Source organism: Mastomys coucha, unplaced genomic scaffold (assembly GCF_008632895.1).
Source record: "Mastomys coucha isolate ucsf_1 unplaced genomic scaffold, UCSF_Mcou_1 pScaffold20, whole genome shotgun sequence".
NCBI lineage: Eukaryota > Metazoa > Chordata > Mammalia > Rodentia > Muridae > Mastomys > Mastomys coucha.
In genome coordinates this window covers 55,761,695-55,783,219 of record NW_022196903.1, presented here as the reverse complement: position 1 = coordinate 55,783,219, position 21,525 = coordinate 55,761,695, and the positions used below count along the sequence as shown (strand labels likewise).

The 21,525-nt window shown below is 34.3% G+C and overlaps 1 protein-coding gene across 7 annotated transcripts in view; it reads right to left on the bottom strand.

Moving 5' to 3' along the window:
- Ccser1 (coiled-coil serine rich protein 1) overlaps positions 1-21,525 on the bottom strand; it is a 1,196,027-nt gene that overhangs the window by 900,304 nt on the left and 274,198 nt on the right. For 6 of the 7 annotated variants that reach the window (XM_031382065.1, XM_031382062.1, XM_031382068.1 and 3 more), the window contains exon 6: positions 7,667-7,714. The exons of the other annotated variant lie outside the window; for it this stretch is intronic. In XM_031382065.1, the coding sequence (XP_031237925.1) occupies positions 7,667-7,714 (48 nt within the window). The remainder of the gene's footprint in view (positions 1-7,666; positions 7,715-21,525) is intronic. 7 annotated transcript variants of the gene reach the window in all.

Sequence of the window (21,525 nt, the reverse complement as noted above, 5' to 3'; positions counted from 1 at the left end):
TTGAAATTAAATGGAATGCTTAGTTTATGAATAATTTTCAAAATAAATTAAAATATATACCCATGTATTTAATTAGTTTGCCTTTACCTTTGTCCTTGTCCTGCATGTTAAGTGAAAAGCTCTGTGCCATAAAAAATATTTTTATCAAGAAAAATTAACATGAGCTACTCTTCTGCAGCAAAAACATCTAGGGGTTAAAAATATGCATATTATTGAAGAAGCTCAAGAATCTAATTCTTCATGGCATTCTCATGTAACATGTGTGAGTGTCAGGCATTCCTTTTCAACAGAGAGTTTAAATTTCATATGTTTTGTCTTCATTTCTTGGGCCTCTGTTATTATAACTAGATATCCCGTATTGGCAACTATAATTTGATATATTTTTGAAAGGTGACAAAAACTGAATTACAAGAATTTAGAAACACAAGCATCTGTGTGAATGAAGAAAGAGAGCTGCATTTTCTTGATCTGACTTTTGCAGTAGTAAAAGGTCAGTCTTTGAGTCAAACAAGACAGGAAGGACAAAGGTCTCTGTTTCAGAGGCTATTCTCACTGCCCTGCTCTGAATGCTTCAGCTCTGGACCACTGAATGTCAGGGCAGATGGCAGGGTGATGCTTAAGCTCAATGTGTGAACTCAGGCTTAATAATGTCTTATTAGCACAATAAAATGCTATTTCTTCAAACTAATTCTAATCAAATTCTTATATCTTTCTAAAGCAAATAATCAGCTTCAAGAAGTCAAACAAAAGATGACAACAGAGAGCATCCCCCTTCTAATTTCTTTACTCTTTTGTGTGGTCTGGAATGTGCTTCTCTTTTCATCAGGCTGTGTTCAACTCTTCCTCGAACATGAAAATTAGACCAGTAACTGGTATAGCATAGAAATGATCAGTTTTCATTTCACCACCTGTTTTGACCACTATGAGTAGAATGCTATTTAGATAGTGATATAAATAGTGCAACACTGCCTATAGGTTGTATGTCTATAAGCACTGGCATTTTATAGTGACTTTTAACATACAATTTTCTTTTCAGTCCTTTCACAAACCTTTAGGTGTTTTCAAATCCATGGTAATACAGTGTTTAGGGATAACGCTGAATCCTTCTTCCTGATAATGAAACTGTCATGGCCAATCTTAAAGCACTAGTTGTAACAGAAACAAAAATGTCACAGGATGGCTCATTTCCAAGGAAGTTAATTATGTATCAGAGCACAATGTGACCAAAACAAGTCAAAGTGATGAGTACCTGCCTATTACACTTGACTGTTTGGTTTTGGACTGATATTAGGCTATTCATATAAAAATTTGAAAACTGTATTTTTTTTTATTCATCAAAAGAAAACATACACTTTCTCTCTTAATAGTATAATAGAATTTATGGTTTAGAAAGATCTTAAATTATCAGTGGTGCACTGGGATTCAAATATTGTTGATAATTTATAGGCAACAACCCCAACCCCCTGTTAACTGTGAAATCCTTAATCTAGTAACAGGTTGGATATTATGTTTGGAGTATAAATAAGGATAAAGGGCAAAGCTAAATAAATAGGGAATTTAAAACTTCAAGATGCTAAACTGACAACACTATCACAGAGGTCATAAATCCATCAATCAGTCCTGCTATGAGTATTTAAGTATGTAAACAAAGATAAGAATCCTTCAATTCAAATCTAATTAGTGTGTGCTTTGTAGAAAACATGATCTTAGAACTGAGAATAAAAGCAAAAAAACCAAAATTTCCATTTTCACAAAATACATTATTATAAAAGAATAATTATTACAAACAATATATTGCAGTCTGAAATGGAGCAGGCAAGATGAGCCCATGAGGTTTCCACAACCTTTGTCTTTTAAAAAGACTGGCCCTGAACAGATTCTAAGAAGAACTCTCCAAACAAAGGATGAATATTCTGCTAGAGTTTATAGTGTACTAGTTATTTAAAGTGGAACAACAATTCATAAGGAAGGCAAAGCTCTATAAAGAGGTCCTGTAAAGGGGGGGCCCCAAGCAGGATTCTAGGACCTCATGTTTCTAGAAGGGAACTGACCATGATGCTCAACTAGGGGGAGGAGAGAGTGGATCAATGCTAGGATATGGTGAGTATGGGATCAAAACCTGGGGGACACTACCACTCTGATTAGAGGGGACCTACTCTAAAGTCAATGCCATAGCACTAGGTTTGGAGATTAAGAGGTAGAAGGACTGCATGACAAGGCCTTTTATTCGGGAGACTATCTAGATAATGACATTACACATCATTATAGATAATTATACACATCTTGGAATTCAAAGAAAGGAGGAAGTGTATGGAATTGAGTTGAAAAATCCATCAAGGTTTGAACTTGTGGAAAACTGCAAGTTCTGCATCTGAGTTCAGAAGCAGACATTCTTTTCACTGGAGAGCAGAGTTCAGTCAAGTCAGAAAGTGTGCTTAAGTAAGGGGCCAGGGAGACATCCCTTTTTTAAGGAAGTATATAGGAAAAAGGTTAGCAAAGGAAACCAAAACTAACTAACATTCTGAATAGACGTGAATCAAAGAGCAAAGGAGTGGCAGCCAATGCACTGTGTTCCACTTTCTCTTACCCTAACTAGACAATCCCTGTTCCCCACCCAAAAAAAACAAAACAAAACTCTCATGAAAACAAATCATAGTACTTGTGAAAGAAAAAGTAAAGAAAATAGATTAATTGTTTGTGTTATTTTATTTTATATTCATTTTCATTTTATTTTCTGGGAAAATACACAAAAAAGAAAAGAAGAATTCAGTATAAATAGCATATAGTTCACATAGTACTCCATTGCTAACCTGTGAGGAGATGTACGTTACCATCAACATGTTCTTCATGACCACAATTAAGTTCTAGATTGCTTTTGTCTTCCACTGCTCCAAAATAGCTGGGTGGGACTCTGCCCTGAAAATATCATTTCCACTACTCCTGGGGCTGGACTTGTTGTGTCCCTCGCTGACCTTGAACTCAGAAATCTGCTTGCCTTTGTATCTTTCTGACAAGTTGGCTCATAGTATAGCTATCTTTGTTCCTTTAGATTCATGAAGTCCCTCAAAATTCATATTGCATATTTATTTTTTGCATAGTTGAGAAATTACATATTTCCCAACCCATGTATTTAGAGTAGTTTCTCAAACTTTAAGGGCTGTCCTGAAGATCCCATTGGTTACCATTTTGCTGAGATATAGCCACAGTCGACCCTTGGACTTGCGCTGTTTCTAATTATCATGGAGTCATCAATGTTACCAGGAAGGACATTCTACAGAAGCAAAGCATATCCTGCTTCTAGTACTGATTCCAGAAAATATGTACATTATTACACAAACGAGCTGTACCTCTACAGCAGCCATTCACACTTGTGGAGGCTCACACCGGGGCCCTGTCCCAGAAGCAGGATCCATGTCACTCTGTCCCCATCAAGGCCATGTCAGGCTTGGCAAATCCCTGATGCACTGTGCTGTTCATTAGGGTGTGTCAGAGGGCTTACTATGTTCTGGAAGGCAGAAATCTCATGATGTGGAATGCAAGGTGTAAACCTCAGGGAAGTGTAGACTCTTATTCCAGAGATGAGGTGCCAAATTACTTGCTCAATACATACAATCAATTAAATACAACATCACAATATTTTACTTTGCCCTTGCCAAGAAACTGAATGGTACTCACAACTGTACTATCCAAAATTGGCCTTTTTATAATTTCCTTTGCATTACTAATTTGTTATGCCATGGATTTTTTTGACACAGAACATTTTTTTAATGAATTATGCTATGAATAATTGATATTCTAAACAAGGATAATTGAGCCGGGCAGTGATGGCTCACATCTTTAATCCCAGCACTTGAGAGGCAGAGGTAGTTGGATTTCTGAGTTCAAGGCCAGCCTGGTCTACAGAGTGAGTTCCACAATAGCCAGGGTTACACAGAGAAACCCTGTCTCAAAAAAATAAATAAATAAAACCAAACAACCAAACAAACAAAAACAAGAAGGATAATTGATGTTATTTCACAAACAATTGAAGAGTTAAAGAAGAATGTCACCAAAATCTAGAACTACTCATTAAAACACCTGTCAGTTTAACATGACAAGCACCAGCTGACTAAGGTGCTAATGACTTCAATACAGCAAGTCTCAGGTGCTGACATGTCAAAGTCAAAGTGATAAGTATTTTTAGTATTTCCATATATTTATATTTTAATTAAAATAAAAGGAATAATTTTATATGTTGCAATTATACATAAACTATATAATAGACTAATGATTATATAAACTAAAATTGAAAAAAATCATATTTCTCAAGGGCTTTCATTACCAGGAGCCAGGTTACCAGCCAAAGTATTACTACATCCTGTAAGAAAGCCAGCATTCAGGATTGCCATCTTGCATTTACAAAATAGGAGCCTTGGGAGGCTTAATGAGCAAATTCATACCCAAGAGAGTATGATTTCAAACTTCATATCTCAGCCATTACATCATACACTATAAAGCTACTCCACAATTCTTCATTTCAAGGAAAACGTGGTTTTTAAGTAGATTAAAGAATAAGAGGTTTATAAGCCTCCCTGGATCATTTAGTCATTAGTAGAAAATAGCTACTTTGAAACAAATAGACAAACTTTTGTCTTAAGGCATTACAGCAAGAGTTAGAACTCCCTAATATCTTCTGAAGTATGTAAACATACTATCTGTACCTTGGTAAGAAAATCAGTATTTACAATGTGATTTTTTTTTGGCAAACCAAATACTAACAACTTTTAGTACTGTGAATCCTATTAGCTACATAATTCTAATTAACCTCAATTTTAGAAACAGAAGATTTGTAATAAAATTCTTATGATATTTTAATACCCCCTTTAAAATATTTAATTAATAAGCAGGCACATCATTGGAAAGTCGGTTTATCCTTTCCCAGTATGACTTGTTCTAGGACAAAACACTTTTCTTCATAAATGTCAGCTTCCAAGTATGTTAACGTCATCAAAATCTGTAAAAGTTTAAATTGTACACTTATGCAACACTGTTAACCAACTGTATAATTTCATTTTTCATGAACAACTCATATTAAAATTTATTGACTTCCATGATTCTCCAAAATTATACCTGTTAGCTTCATGATAGTGAAGCCTTGCTGATGTTTGAAATGCTCATCATCAGGAGATAAAAACATGTGTGGTACACAGAAGACAGGATGAGCATCAATTACAGAAGCTAGTTACAAGCTGCACTGCAATCCAGAAACAGAATCTGATACATGGAATATAACGATAATTTTACAAACCATTAGATTAATATATTTTCACCATAAACTTAAAGTCAAGTTTTGTCTATGTTTCCAAGAAAAAGAATACTACTAATTCTCTTCATTAAGATGAATACATGTCTCAATCAGTGGAGACAATTCCTTCTCCTTTGTGTTAAATATCATCCTTTTTGTAAAAACACAGTGGAAACCTTGTGTACAATCTGGCAGACAGAAATAATCCTACTTACACAAACGTATGCAAATCCTTATTCCCTAGAGGTTGAAAATAAACACAAAATTATGAGTACTCGGATGATATTCACCTGGCAACAACAAAATCTATAAAATGTCACAAACTATGAATATTTTATGATAGAAATTTCTACCACAGTATCTCAAAACAGAATAAAGTCAAATGTGCTGTAACACTTCCTATTCAAGATCGAGTATAGTGAGTGTGTTAGTACTAATGTTAAATTCTTCCCCCAACTATATAGATGCCTGAGTGAAGCACTCGCTCATCATCACCACAACTTAACAGGCCAATCATGAAGCTCCTGCCATCACAAAAGATGCTTAATGGGCTGATCATGAAACTGAGGTCATTGCCAGAGATGCTCAAACTCTATTGTTAACATCTTAATGGAAAATAGTGGAGTTCATATTTTATGTGGTGAGGTTTAAATGCCAGGGCTTGTTCTCAATTTTCCATTTGAAATTCCTCCTCTATAGTCTCTATTAATAAATCATGTGCTCACTTATTAGGAACAATTTGTTAGAACTAAGATCAGAGCTTGTTGTAAATCTAGATTGAAGATAAAATTAATTTCCCATTCATTAGGATGTAAAATCAAATTGGTGGAAACTCTATAACCAAATCCATTTTTAAAATATGTTTTAGTTGTGTGAGTTAACTTCATTTAAAAGATTGAAAACCATATAATGAGTGGAAATGAGGCTAGTTAAAGTGGTTTATCGATTTCAGAGGTGACATATAAAGTAAGAGGAAATGAAAATTTTATCTATAGTTCATTTTATGATGAGGATTTCAGAGAAATTCCTAGTTAAAGCCTAGTTAAGCCCCTTTCCTCATTGATCTACATAGTCTATTTCTACATAATACTGGAACATACATTCTCTACGTATTTATATATATGGTATGGATATTTTTCCTAGGGCCATCATGAACTAAAAAAGTAAAATGCACTCAAGAAATGTGGTAACCCTTAGATGATGAATCTGCTACTGATATAAATTATAGGATATTTTATAGTATATGTACACATATATAATGTACATATAATTTCCTGAAGTAAAGATTAAATGATAGTATTGTTGACAGCAAACCATTAGACATTCATATCATCTCCACATATTATGTGTTATAGTGGTATATGACTGGCACACTAGATATATCATAGCATCCACATGACCAATGCATTAGTGATAATCTATGGTAAAATTTTGCAGTAATCCTGATGTCAGGAGGTCTATGTTGATGGAAATACTATAAGGCATATGACTAAACTTGTTATTCGTATTAAGGATTTTTGCTATTGTTTTTGTTATTTTTGTCACTGTTCAAAGAAGGTTTTCACTTTAATAAATACATATATATGTCATAGGATTCCTGGTGTCATATAAAACAGTGCACTGATTCTGATGTAAGGCAAACTCCAAGGATCATGTGTTGCCAAGTTATCATTAAATTGTTCCTCAGATCGTTTTCATAATATGACACTGTTCACAGTATCAAATAGTGACAACCAAAGTAGGTAACATGTATAAAGTTACTGACTTATTATTAGCATAGAACTTCTTTATTGACTCACTTTTGATATACCTGCCACAATGCAGCCACATAAGGCTTCATTCATCATATCTCCTTCTGGTCTATTCATTTATTTTTTTCTTATCAATATCATGACTTTGCATTCCAATTCCATTACAGATAATTTCTAAATGTCCTTTCAGTGAGATTACTTTAAGTTTGTATATTCAATTTGTTGACATTCCACTTGAATATTTCATATCCACAGCTTTCTGGACATCCCTACTATTGTTTAATTATTACATAACTATCCTATAGCAATCCATAGCATTACATAGATTTATAGTGACACAAGCTGGCTGAAGAGGACTCACTGTGACACTAATTTTATTCACTCTATTATCAAATTCTATTAAATACACTTGTGAACCTGAGTGGCAGTCAGACGAATTGCGGCCACCACAGGAACTGTTAAGTAATGGGAGCCTCTTCCCATCAATTACAAAGGCTCTTTATTTTCCCTCCAATACAATTCCACAACAGAAGCCAAAGGCACAGTGAAATGTTGTAAATGGCAGAAGTTCTCCTGGATACCCAAACCTTCCCTCTCTCTATGATCTCCATCCTAGAAGGTGCTGTCCTACCTGGTCCTGGGCCATGTCCTAGCAGTGGAGACTCGGCAACTTTGGAACCTGGAAGGCAGAAATAAAGTGAACTTGGGAATTATTTTTCTAGCTCTCTTTATGGGTTTTTATTAGTTGGTTGTTCCTGAACTGGAGGCTTCTGGGATACCATCCTTCCTAGTTGTGTCATGTTCTGGTACCCCTTTGGCTCTTGAGTTCATAACATCTCATTTTTTTGTCTTTTTATTTATTTATTTGTCTGTTTGTATATTTATTTATTTATGTTTTACTTCAGGTTCCCTCATCATCCCCTAATAGACACCTATGCCAAGATTACAATTTTACAATTTCCTCATATATTAAACTCCTTTGGAAGAGTGATGTTGCCTGTTTCTGGACTAGTCTAAATAGTTATACCTACTTTTCTTCGCACTAATCCCCTTAACAGAAAAATCACACTGTCCAATACACTATGTTATCTGTCCAAACTGATCCTTTCCTTGGGCCCATAGCTGCCGTTTTGACTATTATTCAACTTTCAAGCAAACAACAAAAAAGTACTTTCTCAAAAAGTGCCTATCTACATAATCTAAACTATATCCTACCATATGGATTACTCTCTTCTGTCCTAGATTCAGGCTTTTAGTACAGTGTTGAGATATTTCAGCTTTTAGAAACCAATAAAATATTACACATGCAGTGGGAACTGTTCTTTGATCATTTTTATTTTCTCCCTGGCTAGTCATATGCAACATGATAATCATTTGTGATTCTGGCAATGGTTATAAGCCCTGAGCCCAGTCAGCTATCTTGAAGGTAAACAACATACTCTGCAATGTGCTTTGTAACCAAGCTGTAATGGGGCAGGATTTCACTGAATTTTTGGACTTTTGTAGTTACAATTGTAAGGTTATAGGTACTGCTTTGTCTGTGACTTTCTCAGTTGAATTAAATTTCACAAGGAGATTTTTACTCAATTAACAGAAAAACAGAGCCAATAGACACTTGTTAATACTTAGAAAACAGATCACTTGAGCAAGTATTCCTTCCTTCACCACTATTGAGCACAGTTTACTATATGAGAACCTTGCAGAAAGAGGAGTCAAAGGTATGTTGGCTTGCTTCACCTCCAGATATGAACCTATTGGTTTAGGAACACTAGTTCAGATCCCAATACCCACATGATGGCTTATTACATTCTGTAGCTCCAGTTTCAAGGGGTCTGGAGCCCTCATCTGGCTTCTGCAGGGCACTAGCCACAATCACAGTGCATATGCACTCATATAGACAAAACATTTATCATACACATAAAATAGTGCAGAAAGTTATCCACAAGCTGAGGAGAGAGGAATGTAAATACTAGTCCTACTCAACTGTGATGCAAATTAACCACAAAAATGACCAGCGTGGAATGATATAAGGCAAAGGACATAGTCAATAAGACAAATCAAAAAACTACAAACTGAGAAAAAACCTTTACTAACCCACATCTGAGAGAGGGCTAATATCCAAAATATATAAAGAACTCAATAAGTTAATCACAAAAAAAACCAAACATAATCAACATAATCAAAACAATGGGGTGTAGAACAAAACCGAGAATTCAAAACTGAAGTGTTCAAAGCCCTTTGTGATCAGAGAAATGCAAATTAAAAGGACCCTGAGGATGATATTCTCCAGATCCATCCATTTCCCTAAGAATTTCATAAATTCATTGTTTTTAATAGCTGAGTTGTACTCCATTGTGTAGATGAACCACAATTTCTGTATCCATTCCTCTGTTGAGGGATATCTCGTTGTTTCCAGGTTCTGGCTATTATAAATAAGGCTGCTATGAACATGATGGAGCAAGTATCCTTGTTACATGTTGGAGCATCTTCTGGGTATATGCCCAAGAGTGGTATAGTTGGGTCTTCTGGTAGTACTATGTCCAATTAAGAAGGAACTGCCAAACTGATTTCCAGAGTGATTGTACCAGCTTGCAATCCCACCAGCAATGAAAGGAGTATTCATCTTTCTCCACAACCTCTCCAGCATCTGGTGTCACCTGAGTTTTTTATCCTAGCCATTCTGACTGGTATGAGGTGGAAGCTCAGGGTTGTTTTGATTTGCATTTCCCTATGACTAAGGATGTTGAACATTTCTTTAGGTGCTTCTCAGCCATTCTGTATTCCTCAGTTGAGAATTCTTTGTTTAGCTCTGTACTACACTTTTTAATAGGGTCATTTAGTTCTCTGGAGTCTAACTTCTTGAGTTCTTTGTATACATTGGATATTACCCCTCTATCAGATATAGGATTGGTAAAGATCTTTTCCCAATTTGTTGGTTGCTGTTTTGTCCTATTGACAGTGTCTTTTGCCTTACAGAAGCTTTGCAACTTTATGAGGTCCCATTTGTCAATTCTTGATCTTAGAGCATAAGCTATTGGCATCCTCTTCAGGAAATTTTTCCCTGTGCCTATTTGCTCGAGGTTCTTCCACATTTTCTTTTCTATTAGTTTCTATGTATCTCGTTTGATGTTAGTTTCCCTGACACACTTGGACTTGAGTTTGTACAAAGAGATAGGAATGGATCCATTTGAATTTTTCTACATGCTAACCGCCAGTTGAGCCAGCACTATTTGTTGAAAATGCTGTCGCTTCATCCTGAATGAAGTCACCCAATCACAAAGGAACACACATGGTATGCACTCTCTGATAACTGGTTATTAGCCCAGAAGTTCGGAATACAGGAAGAACAACCCACAAACCACAAGAAACTCAAGAAGAAGGAAGACCAAAATGTGAACATTTCATTCGTTCTTAAAAGGGGGAACAAAATACCCACGGAAGCAGTTGCAGAGACTAACTATGGAGCAGAGACTGAAGGAAGGACAAGCCAGCCTAATATAGCTATCTCCTGAGAGGTTCTGACAGTACCTGACTAACACAGATGTAGAGGCTCACAGCCATCCATTGAACTGAGTACAGGGTCCCCAATGAAGGAGTTAGAGAAAGGACCAAAGGAGCTGAAGGGTCTGCAGCCCCTTAGGACGAACAACAATATGAACTAAGTAGTACCCTCAGAGCTCCCAGGGACTCAACCACCAACCAAGGACTATACATGGTGGGACTGATTGTTCTGGCAGCATGTGTACAGCAGAGGATTGCAAAGTCAATCATCAATGGGAGGAGAGGTCCTTGGCCCTGTGAAGATTCTGTGCCCCAGTGTAGGGGAATGCCAGGGCCAGTAAGTGGGAGAGAGTGGGATGGCAAGCATGGGGAGGGGGGAGGCAACAGGGGTTTATTCTTGTTGTTGTTTTTGTTTGTTTGTTTGTTTGTTTGTTGGAGGGGAAACTGGGAAAGGAGAAATCATATGACATGTAAATAAAGGAAATTCCTAATTAAAAAAAAAAAAGGACCCTGAGATTCCACTTTACACCAATCAGAACGGCTAAGATCAAAGCCTCAGGCAACAACACATGTTGGAGAGGATGTGGAGAAAGAGAAACACTCCTCCATTGCTGGTGGGATTGCAAGCTGGTACAACTACTCTGGAAATCAATCTGGAGGTTCATCAGAAAACTGGAAATAAATCTACCTGAAGACCCAGCTATACCACTCTTAGGAATATACCCAAAAAATGACTCACCATGCCACAGGGGCATGTGTTCCACTATGTTCATAGAGGCCTTATTTGTGATAGCCAGAAGCTGGAGACAACCTAGATGTCCCATGACAAATGAATGGATACAGAAAATGTTCTTGATTTACACAATCAAATACTGCTCAGCTATTAAGAATGAGGACATCCTGAGATTGCAGGCAAATGGATGTAATTAGATTTTAAGTAATATATAAAAATAAGAAAATTTAAAAAGGAAAGATGTTCCGTGGAGTAACAGAGACCCAGAAGTGCAAGTGTTATCTAGAACAGTGTTGTTGAAAGTCAGGCACAGAAGATACAGAATCCTGGAACAACTTCTGTTTCATATGTAATTGTGCTAGATGAAACTTGTGTTCCACAGCAACTCAAACAAGGTAAGAAAAATGGGAATATTGTTTTCATTCTATCTATTTATATGATAATAACTTGTAGAGTAGATCAGTGAATAAATAGCAAAAAGCTACTTAAAAGACCATCACTCCATACAATATTAAATTGCTTTCATGTATTTGACTATTTAGAAACAGTTTAACACATTTTGTTGATCTGAATCTCACTTTAAGAAATATTATAATGCAATAAACACCTAAAAGAATAGAGTAAGCATAAAGTTTTGAAGTATATCACATTATTGGTAATGAAATATTTTTCTGCGTATTATAAAATGTATTTATTCCAATTTATTTATTTTAACTTGCATTTGTCCTTTAAGGACTTTTCGGCATAATATATTATCTTCCAATGTGAATGATCACATCTAAAATAGTGCTTAAATTCTAGCACACTGTGAGATTAATAAACCATGAAAATCTGACATTACTACAGACTCAGGGCATTAATTGCCTTTAGACACAGACTTAATCTCCATGCCCCATAAAAATTTAGTCATGATTATTGAAATAGCAAAACAATTGCTAGGAAAAATACCTCCATATGTAATGCATACATTGCTAACTATTGCTTTAATATTTCATTCTATAAAGTAGATATTTAATAATTCAAGTAGCATCATCATGGTAAACTTGTTCACCTAGCAATCAGTGCTGAGATATTTTAACTTAACCCCAGTTATCCTACTTCAGTGCCACAGGGTCTTGTAGGACATTACAAAACCTAATGGGGGTGCGGTGGGGAATCTGGTCATAGTCAACTGTGCTCTGATATAATCAACATGAAGTCAGTGGCCAGAAAAAGGCCGAGGAGAAGTTAAATCTCAAATGTTCACTTCCCAATTTAAAGATTTAATATTTCAGCCTAACAAAGGGAGTGTGGGTGTGTCTCTGACTCTTTTTCCTGCTCTTGAGAACCTTTTGTTCCTACTGGGTTGCATTGTCCAGCCTTGATGTGAGTGTTTATGCCTAGACTGAATTCTGTTGATATCTCTGAGAGGCTTGTTCTTTTCTAAAGGGAAAGGGAGATGAGTGCATCTGGGGGAGAAAGAAGATGGGAAGGGGGCTTCCTGGAGGAATAGTAGGAGAGAAAACTGTGGTTGGAAGGTGTTGTTTGAGAGAAAAATAAAATAAAAAGGGAAAACTAGATAGATAGATAGATAGATAGATAGATAGATAGATAGATAGATACATAGATACATAGATACATAGATAGGTAGATACATAGATAGATAAATAGATAGGTAGATAGATAGATAGATAGATAGATAGATAGATAGATACATACATACATACATACATACATACATACATAATGAGTTAGAGAGATAGAAAGATAGAAAAAGAAATAATATATATCAATACAGTAATCTCAGTAGTCACTGGTATCTATCCCACTTTCTGCATGCTGTAAATTTAAAATCCAGTGCAATATTAATTTTTGCTAAAAATTCTGACCTCTACATTGCTAAACAATTTAGAAATCAGTAAAGAGTAAAAGTTGTTTTTCTGCGTCTATAGGAGATCAAAGAACTAACTGCTTTCTACTATGAGATTATGTGACCGAAATGTCTCCTTAATATGTACACAGGCACACCCACATTTAAATCCACTTAGGTACACATACATAAACACACAGGAGCAAAAGTATATAATACCAAAAACTCCTGTGATTGGAATTTCCTCCATCAACTTTATCCTTGGAACTTATTAAACGTATGTGTGAACCATTTCTATATGCTACACATAAATAGCAAAATAGCTTATATATAAACATCTTACAAATACATTAAATTAATATATGCAAATGGTAATTTAGCAATGTTGTTTAGTAAATACTAAGAAGTCATAAACTTCAAAATCAGTTGTGATATTTATTATTAATAAAACAATCAACTACTAGAATAGATAATTTATAGTTGATGAACATGTTTGAATATGAAAACTTCAGATCTATGGTTTAGAAGCATAATGAAAAATAAAATGAGTTAGATCAGTCTAACATTAGTAATAGAAGAATGGAATAACAAGTAAAAATAATTGATAACAGTACAAAATTTCTATGCTTCATAAGTGTATTGAAGCTCATACTTAATCATTTTAAATAGAAAAATATAAAAAACAATGAATTCTTTTTCCAGGCAAGGGTGATATATAGTAATGATTACAGAGTTATAGATTGCATCATCAGGTCATATTTCAGTGCTCTAACCCTTTGGGAAAGCATATGACCAATACAGCATGCTGCTGAACAATAAGAAAGATGAGCAAATAGATAAGTGATACAAACAGATGGTAAATAATATAATAGACAACAAATAATATAGATAATAGATTATAGATAGATAAAGGATAAAAATGATTGACAGATGATAGAAACATACATAAAACATAGATGGTATAAAGATGATTGAGAAATGAACAGAGACATAGCTATATACATACATGAAAACTACATGGACACATAGACAGGTTGACTAAAACCAAGCTCATTCATCCTGTTTCATAAGTTATCATTGAACTCAGATAACTTCATTCTTCTATGCATGATTAATTCCTTTCACTTCCCAGGTCAGCAATTGATGTTTTTAGAACAGTTCCAGTCTACTTCATTTTGATACATATTTTTTAAATCCCAAACTTTTTGTGAGCCCATTACTTTTATAGTCATACAATGAAAATTGATTAAATTCACTAAATAACAAATATAAAGTGAAATCAATTTCTCACATGAGCTAGTGTTTAACTTTAATGCAGTGAATATGGGCATGTTGTATTTTCCATTAAATCTACTCATTTTCTTGTTTTCAGGGTTCTTTCTATAAATATGTTTAAGGATTTTGGCTAAAATCTCTGTGGAATTTAAGTTTGCTATATATTGTCCCTAGTTCTCAAGTTTTTGAGAGAGAAGAGAAATTGATGTGAAAGCTTTTAGAAATGAACAAAAGCTGGCACGACTATAGATAATAACTGAAAAATTTGGTTTTTTACATTACAAAATGAGAGGCACTAAAAAGAAGTGGGCCGATGAGAACCTTGATATTATTGCTTTCTATCCAATGCTGAAGACAAATAATTGCTGGATAATTTAAACTGACCATCCTTGACTATAAATGTGTAGTGCTTCTTGCATGTTTGCCTTTGTTCTACCAATACATAAGCCTTATACACACACTGCTGCTGCTGCATTAAATCTGTTTCTATTTTATGTGTTTTCACAAATGAGAAACATGTCGCAATTCTCTTTGTAGTAAAAATAAAATAGAACTCCCTGAGATTACCATCACAGTTTGAAATTAGATTAATGTACATTTTCCATAAGTAATTTTAGACAGTATATAGTCCATCATCATTTAAATATTTTTCTACTTCTGCCTTATGACTTCTATACTTGTTTATATTTTGAACAGATGAGAAAAGATGGTAAGGAATGCTAAAGAATAATGACATAACTCCAACATATTTATTTTTTTCATCTTTGTTCTAAGCCATTATGCTTTTATTGCTCTGGGATACAAAAAGAGATAATCACTGGTATTTTCAGCGAATAGTAATCAGTGTAAAGAAAAAAAAACTAGGGTGTTCTTTCATGCCTGGATTTTATATCAATATACAAAACCACATTCCTCTGTGCTTCATTTAATTCTTCAATTTTCCTTGTTAAATGTCAAAATCTGTATAACGGATAGGCAGTAAAACCAGGCAATAACTATTTAAAGATATTATTGAAGAAACACGAGAAGTGTAAAAGTGAATGTTTATCAGTCCTACACACCTACGTATTAGGAAAAGAATCAAAGTATTGTTGCTGTATAAACTAAGAAGTAGTAGCCAAAGTCCAAAATGAAAAGCAACCTATGTGAAATACACAAAGCAGAAAATAGTGAATTATTTAAATTAACAATATTAACAATGTTTGCTACTTTTCAATGTTATATTTGAACATGTAAAAATAACATGTAATTGATTACATGTAAACAATCACATGAATTTAATATAATGAATTGAAATGCAAAATAAAAATAGCCATGCTTAATAACACTTCAAAAATCGAATAAGAAAATATAAATATTTTTATCGATCTTCACTAGAATTGTGTTTATGACATGACTAAAACCATTTCTAGCTCCTTTTTTCTAATGTTGAGGACACTGACTTACAGGGCATGGCTTATTCACATTGATGTTACTCTTTTAGAATTTTATAGACAGATAAAGTATGTCTCAAATTAAAAAAAGGAATACACTGACTTTTGTTTAATGTGTCCTTACCCTCACTTAAAATATACTTGCTGACACACTAGGTTTTAGCAAGAGACAAACATTAGAATCAAAAATAAAGTATTCCTTTGATTCTACAGACACAGGAAGGTCTCATTCCATGGCAGAATTACTATAGAGTGAATTTAAAGTGCTAGGGAATCAGATAAGGGTTGCTTTTACCCAAAGACATAGGGAATAAGAGGCAATAATGGGGTGTTTTAATATGAAACTCATTTAAGATGGAACTCAATCACATCTTATCATGAGCAAGATATTATCTGCTTTTGTGATACAATAATGATGTTTCTATTGTATCTGCCATTGTGCTTGATACAAAAAGTTCCCTTAGAGAGCATCATTATCTTTATCCACAATTTATCCCTACAGTCCATACAAACATATGCAGTACTTAAAATTAAGGAATGTATCTCATACTGGTTCTATGCTTTCTATATCTATATAAATATATGTATGTGTTTTCTTTTATGTCACCTCTAGCTCTTAAATGTTTCTCTTTCTCTATTACATATATCTGTATAGTTAGTATATAATTATATATTTTTAATATGTATTATGTATTCAAAACACATACACCCAAAAACATACTTACACTTATATGAAAATAATATACATATAAACTTTCAGAACATTCACCAACAGTTTTACTCTTTAACTTAAATTGATAATTTTCTTTGAAAAAACAAAATGTATAAATCAATCCAGAAAAATTATGCCCAAAGGAGGTTTAAAAATAGAAATGGCCACTAAAATAGACGAATAAGAAACTCAAACATAGGGGCTTGAAATATAGCTCAGAAGGTAAACACTCATACTGTTCTTTAAGATGACTTCAGTTCACTTTTAGTACCATGGTATATAGCTCCTGAGATCCAATGTTGGCACAAAACACACACGTATATGCACATGTATAATATACAATTATAAACACTTTCATAATAAATAGATGATAGACAGAGAGATAGATGACAGATAGATAATACTTTAAAAATTTAATAATAATATGTACAAGAAAGACAAAATTAGGCAAGGCTTGTTACAAGCAGCAGCAATGGCTACACAATTCCAGGAGACATCCAGGAGGCCTGTACCAACATCCCAATCTAATATAGGCAAGTAACATGCAATCAGGACCAGTTACACAAAAGGATCCTCACATTCCCTGTAATCATCAGATAGCTGGGCTTATTTTAGGAATGTACCAGATTATTGGAAGTTTCCTTTAAAGTAAACTGAAATAAGATTACAATAATAAACTATTTTATTAGTCTATATGGTTATGATCAAAACAGGTGGCTGCACCAAATACTGAAGGCCAAAAGTATATTGATAAAGGTCACATCTTGGTTACATTTTATTCATCTATTCAGCCATCATTAATAAGATCTGACACATTATATCTGAGAAACTGATACTAATAAATCCTGCACCCTCTAGTCATATTATCATGCTATTTTTATGCTGACTTTCCTACTGTGAACATAAAAAATATTACCTCAGTGATGTCACAGAACGAATTAACATGCATCTGAAGGGCAGGAGTTGTTGTTTTCAATAGGTCAAAGCAAGAAGGACAGAGTGGAGAAGCAATTATTTCCAATTCAGAGGATAGAATTTAATGCTAAGATACAATTCTTTAAATATAAAAATGTTTGGACCCCGATTAGTAGTTTAATTTTGTGAGAACAGATTTTAATAGTGCTAATTATCAGGTTCTAAAATTTTTCTATCATTTTGAAGAATATAAATTTACATGTACAATAACTATTCACTGGGCCAGCATTCTATTATTATAAATGCTTTGATCTTTTTCTCATGAAATTACCACAAACATCAAATATACTTATTATCAAGACTAAAATGATATGAAAATCATTTTTATCTAAGATATGTTACAAGGGCTAAACACATCTTCAATATTTCAATCTGGGTTAATTTCTTTTTAAATAAATATTTTATTTATTATTACATCTAAGTACATTGTAGCAGACACACCAGAAGAGGGTATCAGATCTCATTAGGGATGGTTGTGAGCCACCATGTGGTTGCTGGGATTTGAACTCAGGACCTTCTGAAGAGCAGTCAGTACTCTTAACCACTGAGCGATCTTCCCAGCCCCCTGGGTTAATTTCTTGAAGATAAAGTATTTGACTCAAATGAAACAAAATTGAAGCACTCAGAGCTATAGACTAATCTCTATTTACTTAGTGTTTTCTTTTTTTCTTATAGAAACTAACACATAATGAAGCAAATTAAATAAGGAAGAAGAATTTACTCCTTTGTACTTGTCTGGCATCTGGAGTCCATGAGGACCATGTTTGTGTACCATCTTTCAGCTTTTTTGTTTTTGCCAATTGTAGATTCCCCTCCAGTGCCAAGTCTATTTGGTGTGTGCAGCTTTCTTTTGCAAATGTTTCACAATTATTTCCAATTCCCTAAGGTATCAGAGGTTACTAAGGTTTCATATCATCAGCTCCATTCACTGTCTGCTCAGGAACTTCATGGGGGAACTGAAACTGGTACATGTTACCTAGTCTCAGAGCTTTCTAGAACCTCAGTGTAAGTTTCCACGATACTCATAGTTCCCTCCTCAAAAGCTGCCAAACAGGCACCGTATAAGCAACATAAAACAACAGTGCCAGCTCAAGATATCATTGGGACCTCTGTTATCATAGCTGTGCTGGTCTCTGCCTTTATGGCCAAACTTGTGAAAACACTTCTCAAGGCAGTCATTTTGTCAGCAAGAGGTCTAGGAAGCCTCTACGTGTCAGACACTGTCTTTTCATTCTTAAAACCTTGGAGCTTTCCACTGGCAGGATATTACCTTTCTGGTTTCTCTTAATGGCACCAATATCCTTTAGAATTGTGCCATGCTCCGTTTTTTTTTTTCTTTTGTGCCAAATTGTATCTGTTTCATCCCTGCCTGCTTCACTTGCTGCTTTCTCACAGGGATACAGAAAGCCATGTCACAGCCTGAATGTCACTTTGTCTTCAAATATTCTCCACCAATCAACACAATGACTTTTGTGTTCATCCTGACTCACCATTTCAGGACATCATGAAAATGTAAGTAGTTTGGGCTGCTGCTGCTATTGTGGGTTTTATATTTTTTCTGATTGGTTTTGTTTTGCTGGAATATCGAAGAAATGACTGTTGGCTGTATTTTCTTCCCTTGCAAACCTCCTCATCCCAGCCTTTGTTTTGAAGGTATCTATTAGCATTGCAATCTTCTATGCTACCATTAGAACGGCCTGTGAAGCTCTTAGTAAACCATTTGAAGGCTTTGGTAGCTTTCATCTTAAAATATTTCTATGTTTCTCTAAAAAACAAAGCAAAACAAAAAACAAACAAACAAACACACAAAAAAACTCTGAAAGAATAAGATCCAGAGTTTGGATTTATTACAGCAATGACCATACTTCTGATACCAATTTTCAGTATTAGTTATGTTTTATTATTCTTGGAAAGGCATGCGGTATTAGAGCATATCTGATTGGATCAGGGAAGCAGAACAGAGAGATAAGTGTATGCTCATCTGGCTTTCATCCCTATGAATTTTATAGGGCCACTCACATTCAATCCTCACTTAATTCTCTTTGGAAACATCTCAGAGGCATGTCAAAATGCCTCTAAAATAACTCTAAACGTACTCAAGTTGAAAATGATGAGTAATTGATTTTTATATTTTCTATATTATTCTACTGAAATGAGAATAAATACATTAAAATTCTCATTGTTTCTTTATTCTTTATATCTGATGACTTTCTTTAGTGTTTCTTAAGTTTCCCTCACGGGAAATATCCATAGTGTAAAACATGGTGATTTACTGGAGTGTGTTTAACTAAAATGACCATAGCACGTGTTCTGTTTTGTGACCAAAATGAATCTTTCTGTTTTGTTCCCCCTTGAAGCTTAGAAAAATAGAAATCGATTACACTTCAATTTTCAGGGACAAATCAATTCTAATACAATGGAAACTATCTAACTTTTATAAATGTGAGTTTATCCAGTGATAAACTACTTGCTTTCAATTCTACTTGAGTATTTGGGTCAACACTCCACACTGAATGTACCTGTATTAAGTTCTAAGTCGTAAGCACAATATTACTGAGTGAAGTAATCTCTGCATGAATTTTTCTATTTTCTTCTTTATAAGAAATGTCACAGATCAATTTTTGGAAAATAGCAGAATGAATCTTTTGGTTCCTCTATGGTGACCGTTAGTAATTCTATGACTGTCTCAGACACTGAAGCCATTCCATTAAGTTTCTTTCACTGTTGTGACTTAAGTGACACCCATTAGTTTTCATTGAATTTCACTGCACCAATGCTATCTAATCATGTTTCAGTAATACTGGTAATATTTTTATCATAAGTCTCACTTATACTTTTAGAGGTTTCTATTTATTTCTCAACTTAAATCAGATAATCTTACCATTTTTCAAAAGATTTTACTTAATATACCTTTACCAAGGAAAATAAAAGTGTGAATTTATGTTAATTTATTTTATTTTAAATTTCTGTTAACTGCGTGTCAGCAGTTAAAGCAAAGTGGTTGAGTTCATCTTCCTCCTTGCCATCCTTCAAGTCCAGAGTTGCAATACCTTGACAATTGCAGAAATCTCTCTTTAAAATCAAAACTCCAAGCTGTACAAATGAGTGACTTTTATTAATGACTGGTATCTTTAATACTCACATCTATAGATTGATAATTCTGCCTTATATACCCTTAAATATATACCTTTAAAATTAAATAATCATATATTTGAATTAAATTACTCATTGTGTAACCACAATTACTAACTCAATATTTATACTAAAACACAGGTTAAAAAAAAGTAGTGGGCATTATTTGCCCTAAGTTTAATAAATAACAGTACATTGGAGGGTATTATTTACTCAGAGGAAATAATTTATACTTTTCCTGACATAAAATAAATTACCATCTTTTCAGTTGTCCATTAAGATCAGGGCAAGTAGGTACAAATGCTGTCAAGTTGTAATGGCTGAGTGTATGTCTAAATGTATCTTTCTAAGGTATGCAAAAAGCAACAAATTCTTAGACAACCAAGCTAGCAACTAATGATGCATGTGAATCTGTGGCAAATTCATAGTAAGTTCTTAGTGTTTAAATCTCATTTCTCCAATTACTGCCACCTTTTACATGATTAGAGGATATTGACTATTTTACAGAAGATAAGAAAATACTCAAAAACATTAAGTGATATACTCAACATAAATTATACTTATCTAAAGTTGGGGCAAATCATTTCAGGCAAAATTAAACAGTGATGTTTATACGAATAGATGTTTTAGGAATAACTGGAGCAGATTCAGCTAACAGAGATGCTGGAGACATTTTAGAAGTTAATCAGTTTGGAAGCAGCAGGTTTAAACTAGGAAGCAGAAAAATAGAAGAGCCTCTGAAAACTTTGATGAATGCAAGTGACATGAATGTAAGCAAGTCAATTACTATGAAAAGGAAACTGACTCTCTACCTTATGCAAGGGCCCTAAGCATCACCAATATGGTTCCAGTGCTCTGGGAGATCTACCCTCAGCTAATG